The sequence below is a fragment of the Pempheris klunzingeri genome, chromosome 19, assembly GCF_042242105.1.
Source record: "Pempheris klunzingeri isolate RE-2024b chromosome 19, fPemKlu1.hap1, whole genome shotgun sequence".
NCBI lineage: Eukaryota > Metazoa > Chordata > Actinopteri > Acropomatiformes > Pempheridae > Pempheris > Pempheris klunzingeri.
The window spans coordinates 20,671,613-20,682,959 of NC_092030.1; the positions used below are offsets into that span (position 1 = coordinate 20,671,613).

Consider the following 11,347-nt stretch of genomic DNA (forward strand, 5'->3'; position numbering starts at 1 on the left):
TTTCTCAATGGAGTCTGGTGTGTTTGCAGATAAACAAACATAAAACCACAAATATCCCAAAATAAAACTATTGCAGGTTTGAATAATTCAAATTAGCGTTTCTACCTTTTACACTGAATCCATGCGCCATATTTAAAATTACAAAACCCTCCAGACATTGTTTTTATTTATTTTTTTATTATTAGAATTCCCTTAATTGACATTGGAAAAAAATGAGGTACTGTGTCTAAGCGACAAAGAATAATGAGCCTTAAAATCATGACAACACAATTAGACGGAAAGAAAAACATTTTGATTACCAAAAAAAAAAAAAAAAAAGAAGAGTGGGATAGTCGTGTGGGGCACAACAACGTCTTCTGTAATCCTACGAGTGTTTGGACAGCGGACAGTAAACTGTTCTATGTACAGATCAGGGGAGAGTGGATTGTTTGAGACGAGCGCGCTGACAGCAATGTCTTCTAGCAGTCTTCTAGCTACACGACGCCACGTATTTGTTCGCTCCGTGCCTGAACAGATAGATGAAAACAATATTGTAGAAATGCAAACTAACTACACAAACTACCAGAAGATCCCACTACATTGATTTCACCTACCGACACCAGACGTGACATTTTAGGAGCATCTGCAGCGACTGCTTCTGTCGCATCAAAGCAGGAAGTCCTGACCTCTCAACTCCAAACCAATAGCACTTCCATAATTCTCCCGTCTTCGTGAAGCGTGTTGTATCAAAACATGGATATGGATTCAATAGTCCACAGGATGCAACGACACAGACCGATACAAGAACCAAAGAAAAACAGACACTCAGCACCATTTTTAACCAAGCAAAAGCCTTCAGCGCTGCGCCCACGTCTTCATTCTCACATGCTTGTCAGGAAGGCAGGAACGAGCCTTTAAGAGCTACACGTTTACACCAACGACTACTTCGTCCGTGACCTACGGGGGAAATAAATAGCGTCACTTCAATAACCATAAAAACGGTAATAAGCCACACGAGTGCGGCGTCAGTTTCAGGATCAACACGCAAACCTCACGACTCCTCTCGGGGGGGGGGGCGTTAAAGCACGACGCTGAGACTCGACTATCGCTGTCAGAAATGCTCTTGAAATGTGTGAGGAGGGAGGGAGGGGGTGCGAGGGGAGTCCAGAGAGAAGCTACATGATGATGGTGGCGGACCGCGGCGGTAATATGAGTGAGGAGTGTGTGGTGATGTGGTTCAGGGGCTTTTTTTTTTTCTTCTTCTTCTTCTTCGTTGGTGGGTCTGAGTTCTCCGCTTTACGCCTCCAGCTCGAAGCCCATGCCGACTTTGTGTCCACCAGCGTTGAAGTTCTTCCCGTCGATCAGGGCCGAGAGGGTGACCTTCACACCTGCGGGGACACAAAACTAATTTAAGACTTTAAAAAAAAAGGATAAAACCAGACCCACTAAAAGACTAAACACACCAGACTCCATTCACAAAAACAGCGATTTTACCTCTCAGAACACAGGAGCTGCTGCTGCCTACATTCTCTTTTTAGAAGACATTTAATAAATTAATTTCATTCTCTATGGAAAGTTTCTTTATTCACAAACAGATCTTTTCTAAATAAATACCACAGAGCTCACCTTTCCTCCTTGGACTGTTTTGTTGTTTTTGTTAAACTGGTTAATAAGCTTTTGGAAAAAAATGATGGAACTTTTCTCCCTGAATCCTCCGACTGAATTTGTTCTTTGTCTTATTTTCAACTTAAAGTCTTCATGTGTGTTTGTATCATTTCTGATTATAGTTCACTTGAATGTTTGTATATTAAAATTGTATGAACAGTAAGTCGTGCAAATGAGCCACCTCACTTCCTTCTCATCTCTGCTCGGTACCGATCGATTAGGACGAGGAGTTTACTGCGATCGCTTCTTTCTCCTGCGGCTAACGCAGCGGAGAGGCTGACGCATTTTTAGAAAAGAAAAATAATGTGACTACTGGGTTACTGTCCACCTCCTCTGTGCACGAAGCAGCAGAAAACTACTCAACGATCCATCGAACGGTTTATAGACGATTATGTTAAAGAGCAAACTGAGGAGATTTGAGAATTTCTGTGATAACATTTCATAGAAACTTTATAAAGACATTAAAATATTCTGCAAATACAAAGTCTGAATTGATTCTTACATTAATGCAAATTCACCAGCATGACTCTACTGATTAATGGGGGGGGGGGGTCCTACCTGGCCGAAGACTCTGGGTGTAGCCGACTCCGATCAGACTGGCGTTGTTCACTTTGGCCTGTGGAGTGAAACAGGAACACGTGAGGCTGAAAACAGCACGACAGCTTCAGGAGGATCTGCTTTAGCGGCGAAGGAGGAACTCACAGACAGAGAGGCGTCTTTGTCCAGCTTGTATTTGGCAGCGATGCCGAAGCGAGTGTTGTTGCTGCCGGCGGTCCAGGCCAGAGTCACCGCCGTCTCCAGCTCCTCGTTCACCTTCTGGTAGATGGAGCCGCCGAACTCGGTGCCGTCGTTACTGAGAGACAAGAGATGGCGACTCAGAGAGCAGATCCTGCAGAACCTTTACCCCACTGGAACCTCCATCAGGACATTAACTGATTGATCTACAGACACATCGGGAGGATGGAGCTGGTGGATGTACCGCTTCATTCACAAGCCAGAAGAGTTGGGAAAACACTTAAAGCTGAGGACGACACCAACAACGCTGGATGGGCCGACACAAGACTATTAAAATCTAAAATATATCAGTACACATGGAGATACTCTGATCCTGGATCAAGCTAAAAGTTTCCCCGTCTTTCCAAAGCTCCCTGAGGAGCCACAGAAGACTTTAAATCGACCGCTTCCCGACGTAAACTAGTTCCCTCTGCGACTGCTACTCACACGTTGGTGTGCAGCTGGAAGTCCCCGGCCCGGTACCCCAGGGCGAAGTTGTTCTGGGCCAGTTTGGACTTGGCCGTGTCGAAGGCCATCTGGTAGCCAGCCAGCCAGCCCTCGTAGCCCAGCACGGCGGCGGCGTGGATGATGGGACCCTCGAAGTCCACGTCACAGCCCAGGTTCACAAAGTCACGCTTGTAGCCCGTCTTCAGCTTTCCGCTCTTCTTTCTGAAACAGTTTCATTTTATTTTAGAGGTTTAAATGTTTTTCCTATTGTTAAACAATAAATATTGTTTCCTGTAGTTAACATTAGTTTATTTTTTCCACATTTTTCTGTCCTTTTACTATTTTCTCATAACAAAACAAAATTTAAGGATTGTAAGAATGAACAACAATTTGTGCAATAATTATAAAAAAAAAAAGCCACAATCAAACCCACATAAACCGTCCTGCTGCTGTAAATATTCACTTTAGCTTTAATCCGCTGCTGAAAATAGTCCCCAACACACACATTAGTTCCTCCTGTTTGAGTAGCATTTATTAGTGTCTTATTATTTCTAAATAAATGAACCACAGGAGGGTGGTTTGCTGTAGATTAATCTAACTTCCAAAGTCGTCCTGAACAAGGACAAAAGAGTCATTTAGCTCCTCAAGTGTGAAAACAGCTAATTATTAACGAAAAGAGCCCTTTTCCTCCTCTGTGCTCCGACTCCATGACCCCCAGTGTGAACTTATCACAGGATATTTCATGTTACTCCATAAGACACGGTATCACTGATCTACATAAATAAACGTGGTCTCACCCCGTGTTCGGTACAAAAGACGTATCCAAGGCAACCTTCAGTCCTTGGGCCAGCTGTGGATAAAGTGAGACTGTGTGTCAACACTTGGTTTCTAAACCACATACCAGTGTGAGCCTCACACAATGTTATTTTATCGGCTGCGACGCCGAGTGTGGAGCGCACACACACGTACCTGGTCCTCCACAGTGACTTCGGTAGCCAGCGTGTTATCTGTGTTCCACTTCTGGTTGAAGCTCAGGCCCAGCTCCTTCATCTTGTATTTGGTCTCCAGGCCCCCCGAGGCCTTCCCTGTGTCTGTGTTACTGGAGCCAGATGTGTTGAACTCCTGGCAGAAGGATGGAGGGAGGAGGACGAGTCATTAATACAGCAAAGTCATGCAGACAAATAAGGTTGAGATGACTTGTAGGCACAAAAAGGTTTGGTCCAATAGATCCTCTCAGTCTGCAGCTGCACAACAGGATGCACTGTGATCCTTTGGGATTACTGCATCCAATCAAAGTACGACCACTAACAGTGCTTGTTTGATCCACTGACAGGCTCAGAGTGTTATTCTAAGTGTGTGACAGCATCATGGAAAGGATCCCTACAGAGAGAGACCTGGAAGATCCTTTTGGTTTAACCACAAACAGCCGTTATATCGCTCTCTGCACACACACCAGACTACATTCACTAAAACAGTGATTTTAGAACACAGAATATGGGAGTTGCTGGTCTACCGCTGCCTTAACTGGTTACTTTTTTTTGTTATTGCGTGACTTTGCTGCTTTATAATGTTAGTTCAGATCCTAACAACCTCTTTAAAAACACCAAAGTCACAGCGACTAGAGCAGCAACTCCCATGTCCCATGAGGTTAAATTACTGTTTTTTTTCCAATGGAGTCTGGTGGCTTTGAAGCGAGCGACAGAACAGCTGTTTCTGGTTAAACTTGAAGGTCTCTCTCTGTAGGGGTCCTTTCCATAATGTTGTTGAAAACTTAGAACAACAATCTGAGTCAGTGGCGAAAACGAGCACTTGACTGAGATCTATTGGACCAATCCCAAGATATCTAAAAGTAGGGCCCAGATTTAAGTTGTCCTGTAAAGTCTATGGGAGATAAACAGTAAAAATTGACACCAAACATAATGAATGTTAAACTGTGCAGAAATAAAACAAGTGCACATCAGACAGACAACCAGACGGCCCCGAACATGAATCCATGCAGGACACCAGCGACACACGAGACGGACAGAAAACAGACAAATCTGATTAATAATGTCACAGGATGTTAAACTCCAGAGTGAAAAGTGGTTAGAAAACACAGACAGACACAGAACACAGCTCCTACATCTGCCTCAAGTAAAAGTTTTACCTTTAAGATAAATAATACAAAACAAAACAATGACAACAAGGTTTCAATGCCGACTTTTAGCTTCATGTAGTAGAAGACTTTAAGACCAGTTTACTTAAATTTAAGGCCAATTTTGCTGTAAAAACAAATTTAAATGTGAAAATATAGTCGCGCAAATACAAATGCTGTCTGAGAACTTGTGTCTTCAGGGTCATTGAACTATTTCAAGTCGACTCTGAACTGATTTCAAACATTAAATGTTCAGACGTTTAGTTCTTAGACTTTCCCCAAACAGAATTTAACACTTTTAAGGCCTTTATCAGTACATTTAAGGCATTTTAAGACCTTTAAAGGGTGCGTGGCCGCCCTGGTCTGGATACTTATGGACTGCACTGCATGTCGACCTCTGCACAGAACTGTAAAATGACCACAATGCTGTTTTCACATTGAACCCAGATGTGTGCTGAAGTTCACTGAATCCTGTAAAGTCCCTTGTGTCTCTTCATCTCTCTTAAGTCATATAAAACGCCCCAAAAAGTACTTCAGTCCACGTGATCATGTGACAGCAGGGTGCTAAACTCCTCAAATCTTCACGTCAGGATGGGAACCAGAAACCCGAGACGACGATCAGGTGAGTAATAAGGTCTGAAGTCTTTAACACACACACTTAATGAGGAGGTCACGTCATAATTTAATGTACCACATTCTTGTAGACCCAACGGTGGTGCTAGAGGAAAAGTCAGCTGGATTCATCCTCTGGGGACCATGAATGTCTGTATAAAATGTCATGACAATCCATCAAATGGTTTTCTAGATATCTGCGTTTACATCTAAATATCTCTTGCTAATGGGCGGCTGTAAAAAGGAAAATGTGTGTCGAGTCACTATTTTTCGACATAGACCAAAAATTAACAGATAAATCAAAACAAAAAAAAATCTGCAGGTTAAAGGTTAACTGTGTTTTTTCAAATCTGGGCTTTGATATTTACATATTTTGGGTGCAGGGCCACCAGACTTCATTGACAAAAACGGTAATTTAACCTCACAGAGCACAGCAGTTGTTGGTCTACCACTACCTTGATCTGTTAGTTAGTTTGTGTTTATTGTGTGACTTTGGATCCAAACTAACCCTTTTTAAACACCAAACTATCGTGTTAAAACACCAAAGTCACAGCAACTAGGTTAGCAACTCCCTTTTTCTACAAGGTAAAATTGCTGTTTTTATGAATGGAGTCTGGTGTGTGTGCAGAGAGCGATATAACAACTGTTTGTGGTTAAACTAAAAGGATCTTCCAGGTCTCTCTCTGTAGGGATCCTTTCCATGATGCTGTCACACACTTAGAATAACACTCTGAGCCTGTCAGTGGATCAAACAAGCTCTTTACGGTGCCCGCTGAGTCCAATTCCAACAGTTTTTGTACCTATCAGCTATATAAACACCAAAATATGTAAAGATATGGCCCAGGTTTAAAATACCAGAGTTATCTTTTATCAATAAAGCCCCAAACTAATAAGTGACAGATACATCAGAGTGACTCAAAGACAGGAGAAGTTAGATCTAAACTGAAACAGTTATAAAACATATATATAGTCATGCTGCATGAATGATTTACAACAAAGACAAAAAAAAAACTTGATAGCAACAGAAAAACAACGTGAACAACGTGATGGTGGTGGTTATTGAATGAATAAACAGCTGTCGGCTCTGACACCGATCTTACCATCTACATTAGCAGTCCAGTACAGAAGGCAGCAGCATGGAGACAGAGCAGCAGTTAGGAAAGGCAGGTAGAGAGACAGACCGGCCAGAAAACAAAAACACAGGCTCGTCATGTTTCTCTACAACTGAGCATCAGTTCAGCCAAGCGGGTCTGCGTCAGCGCCGCTCGACAACAACCTAGAAACCTTCAAGCTCCAGGTCACAGGGTCACAGGGAGGGGGAGGTTCATAAGGGGAGGCGGTGAGATGGATCGGGCGCAAAGCATCCAGAAAATGACATGAGCCTTAATAACAACATACACAGAAAGAAAATAAAAGAAACATGTCCTCACCACTCCACTTTGAGATTTGGTCTTGAGGTCCAGCTTCACAACTCCGAAGCCTGGAAGCAAATATGTGAAGAGTTAGATGACGTTGATGTGAAAACTGAGATTTTTGTCATGTTGTCAAATGTTCAATATGAAGCAGGAAGAACGTTAGCCTCAGTAAATCCTCAGTAAATTAATTCTTAGTTATTGTTATAACATTTAATATCCTACAGACTTAATGCTCCTTGCTTACAGAGAAAAATGGTCTGTGGATAACTGTATAATTAAAAGAAAAGACAAAGATCGCTCTGTGCACAGCTACGCTCATGACCGCTTTTATTTTGCTGATTTCTTCAGGCTGAAAAACTTGAGCCCTGTTTTAGGAAGAGAACTTTTATCCTTGCAGAGTATTTGGTTTAAACACTGAAGTGTAAGATTATAATCAAATATAAAGTATGTAAAAGCTGTAACACTGCTTATTTTCATCCACGTCGCTCACTTCTGTCTCAAACATCACATACCTACTTTAAAGCTACAGTCCTGGTCGTCATTACTGGCACCCATGAGACTTAAGTACATAATGTAGAATATCTCCTGAGATGAGCTTTGGTCTATAGATCACTCATGTTTGATATGCTGTTGGTCCAGAACAGCAACAGGAGGAAAAAACTGAAAAACTGAGTGACTACTGTGACGCTGGTATTTGGCAGCCTTTAAATCAGTGTGGGAAAAAACCCCGTTGTGACTCACCTGTGACTAATCAGAAATTAGAATCACCTGTGTTGAGCTGTCAGTGCCCACATGACGTGAATTATTAGCCAATGAAGTACGACCTGAATGTTTTAAAAAGCCACGTGTTATTTCCTGTTCCTTTTGTCACAGTGGTGAAGACAAAGAAGCTGTCTGAGGACATCAGAAGAGCTATTATTAGCAAACACAAGCCCTCTAAAGGGCATAAGGCCATCTCCAAGGACCTCGGTGTCCCTGCTTCAACAGTGCACAGTGTTATTAAGAAGTTTGCAAAGCGTGGAGCCGTTTTGGCAATGCACACCAACAATTTGTTTACAGGCGGCGAAATGAAGCCCACAGGGAAAAGAGCACCCTCCCAACAGTTAAACATGGTGGAGGATCCATGATGCTTTGCTGCATCTGGTACTGGAGGCCAACACCCTATCACAGGAATCATGAAATCAGAGGATTACCAAGGGATTTCAAAACAAAATGTGCTGCCCAGTGTAAGAAAACTAGGTTTGAGTCGAAGATCATGAGACCCGAAGCACACAGGAATGGTTGAAAAGGAAAAAATGGACAGTTTGGACTCAATCTGATCAAAAATCTATGGTGTGAGCTGAAATTGGCCAGGAATCCTGCAAACTGTCATTTTTTATGTTTCCTGTTTGAAATCAGAACATGCAAGATGTAAAAAAAAAAATACTTTGGAAATCCAATAATAAAATTCTGATATTAATTTGGTACATTTTCATTTATTTCTGAAGATATTGTACATGTTTTGCAAAAAGAAAGGGTGCCGATAACTGTGACCAGGACTGTACATGGCTCTTTGGGCTAAAACTGCACTCACCATAGCCTTTGCTGAATATGTCCTTGGCAGCCTTGCCCAGGTCCGAGTACGAAGGAGGGACAGCCATCGTGCTGGAGGAGACAAAGTCAGTAGTAGTTGACTCACATGTTTTATGAGTCGATAGCAGATCGAAGCAAGTAAAAGCCCCAGATTATAGACACACGTGAGTCTTCCATGATGGTGCACAACTCAGAGCTCAGCCTGGATGCAGACAGTCAGTAGCTGACACACGTCTAAGTCAATACTTAGATACAATACTTGTACCAAAACCAAAGCTGTCTCATACCCCAGCAGCAGAGTGTCCCTGTGAGCTGCAGCAGAAGGGAACAAGCTGTTCCTTTAGAGGCAGCTGGGAACTGGCTCTGCATCCGACTGCACCAAGAAGCTAAGCTAAGAGCTGCACACAAGGGAAACAGAAGTAGCCCCAAATGTGCACATATAAATAAAAATAGAAATAAATAGATCAAATCTTAAAGCAGCAGCAGAACAAAGGACCTGTCGTGTATTTGAAGGTTGCACGGAGGGCCTGACCCTGAGGCTGCTGCTCCGGCTGAAGCACAACATGCCTGAACAGCTGGGCTGGATAAATTAGTGGTGAACTAGTGAACAATGCTGATGGATGGTGCTGCATCTCCTATGTGGGACAAAGGGACAACAGATGGGGCAGTGAAAGAGGTGTGTGTGTGTGTGTGTGTGTGTGTGTGTGTGTGTGTGTGTGTGTGTGTGTGTGTGTGTGTGTGTGTGTGTGTGTGTGTGGTTGGGGGTTGTGTGTGAGCTGCAGTAACAACCTAACCTAACTAACTAGCAGGAAAAGGCTATGACACACAGATAGATACTTAATAGCTGGTTAACTGGTTAGTTAGTGTTCTTATTAATAGTACTCAGCCTGCACCTGTCCCCCAAAACACACACACACACACACACACACACACACACACTGCTGCTAGCTAGCTAGCTAGCTAGCTAACCACTAACCTGGCTGCTAAAGTTGCTAAGTGCGTAGCTAACGTTGCAGCTTTGAATCTCTCCGCACTATCACACGGCGAGCCTCTCATCCCGGGATTAAAGTGTGCATTTCAAGGCTAAACATCATTACATAACAGACCTGCCGTTAGCTCGGCCGCTACACATGCTAGGTGTGGGGCTAACCTTGGGGAGAGACCGCTGCCAAAGGAGCAATTAGCACCGCGACTCGTCAAATAAGCGCATTAAACCTCGTTATTATTTGTATTTAAGATGTTATTTGCATTGTTCGTTCTGCTTACCAATGCAAAGGTGTTCAGAGGGGGGAGGTCTGCAGAGCCTGGAGTGTCCCTGGCGTGATGCTGCTGAGTGGACAGCTAGCTTAGCTTAGCAACGGCTATAAGGGGACAATGAAGGAGACACATGGCGCATGCGCGGTGACGGCGCGACGGGCGAGCAAAGAGTCGATGCGAAGGCAAGAGAGCAATCCCACCGTGGGTGTGACATAATCCACAAAATCTGGTGTGCACACAGGCGTTTTTGGAAGAGTGAGAGGTGATTTAATGGAAGGATTTAACTAATAAGCGTTTATCATGAATATTTAATGTTTTTTAATCTAGTTTACATGGAGCTCCTGGTCATAGGGGCCGACCTCAGGAGCTTCTGGCCTTCTGGGTGTGGCTCTGTGGCCACAGGGCAGCTAAATATCATACTTCTAACACACAAGTGTCACATTTAATGTTATCACTGCATGCTGGAGAGCTGTGGTTCCAACCTGAGCCCTCAACGGGTCCCTAAAATCTGAGCTGACACAAAAAAGACAGATATGCATGTTGCTGTTACTCAGCATTGTGTTTATTTTCTATAATAATGTCCCAACTTTTCTTTAGTTTCTATTCCTGTTTAATTCTGGATATGCAACTTTAAAAAAAACCCTTCAGACGAAACAGCCTGAGAGGGAATGACTCTGTGGTTTAACTGTCCACAATAAGGGCCACATCCTGTAGTTTGGAGCTGATGTTTGATTTAAAATCTTTCAGCAGTATATAGATTATAGATTAAAATGAGCTCAGCCACAACATTAAAGCACTAAATGCATCAATAATTACAATCCAATAATATAATAAACATTATTCTGATATAGGTCATTCTGCACAATCAGTACTTTCACTTTCAGTACTTTAAGTATATTTAGATTTAGAACAGTTTTGTACTTTTATTCTAGTAAAATCTTAATGTTGGAGTATTTCTGCACTGTCCTCTTATTATTCTAACTTAAGTAAAAGATGTGAGTACTTTCCCAACTCATGCAAAAACTAACAATAATAATAATAACTGATTGATTGTTTGTAATTTTAGGGAAAAAATCCAAACTGTCTTTTGTTTAAACTTCTCAAATGTGAAAATTTGCTGCTTTTTTATATCTTTGAATCATTTTAAATTGAATATTTGTGGATTTTGCGGACTAAACAGGGCGTTTGGTGAGATGTTCTGGTCTTATATGTTGCAGGAAAAGGACTTAAATGGTGAATCTAACTGCTCATTGACCAGCTGCAGCATTAAAATAATACATTTTTCTGTATTTCTCTGCAGAGGTGGAGTGGTGTGAGTAACAGCGCTCTCTTCAGGCAACATTACAAGTGGCCCTAATATTTGAGAAGCCTTTTTATTTTTTAATATAAATCTTTATTTCAGATTGTCAGCATCCATGTGAGCACAGAGAAACACTAAAACCACGTGCATGCATGTGAAACACTGAAGGAAAGAACCAAATCTAGATGCAGA

At 42.4% G+C, this 11,347-nt stretch overlaps 1 protein-coding gene across 1 annotated transcript; it reads right to left on the minus strand.

Annotated features, from left to right (window-relative positions):
* Nucleotides 1-182: 182 nt before the first annotated feature.
* LOC139218727 (voltage-dependent anion-selective channel protein 2) lies at nt 183-9,959 on the minus strand. Its single transcript, XM_070850397.1, has 9 exons — nt 9,865-9,959; nt 8,600-8,670; nt 7,042-7,091; nt 3,835-3,987; nt 3,663-3,715; nt 2,866-3,087; nt 2,347-2,497; nt 2,203-2,260; nt 183-1,367 (listed from the first exon to the last, which is right to left on the minus strand). The coding sequence occupies exons 2-9, from the start codon at nt 8,664-8,666 to the stop codon at nt 1,276-1,278; spliced, it is 846 nt and encodes a 281-aa protein (XP_070706498.1). The 5' UTR covers nt 8,667-8,670; nt 9,865-9,959; the 3' UTR covers nt 183-1,275.
* Between the last annotated feature and the right edge of the window lie 1,388 nt (nt 9,960-11,347).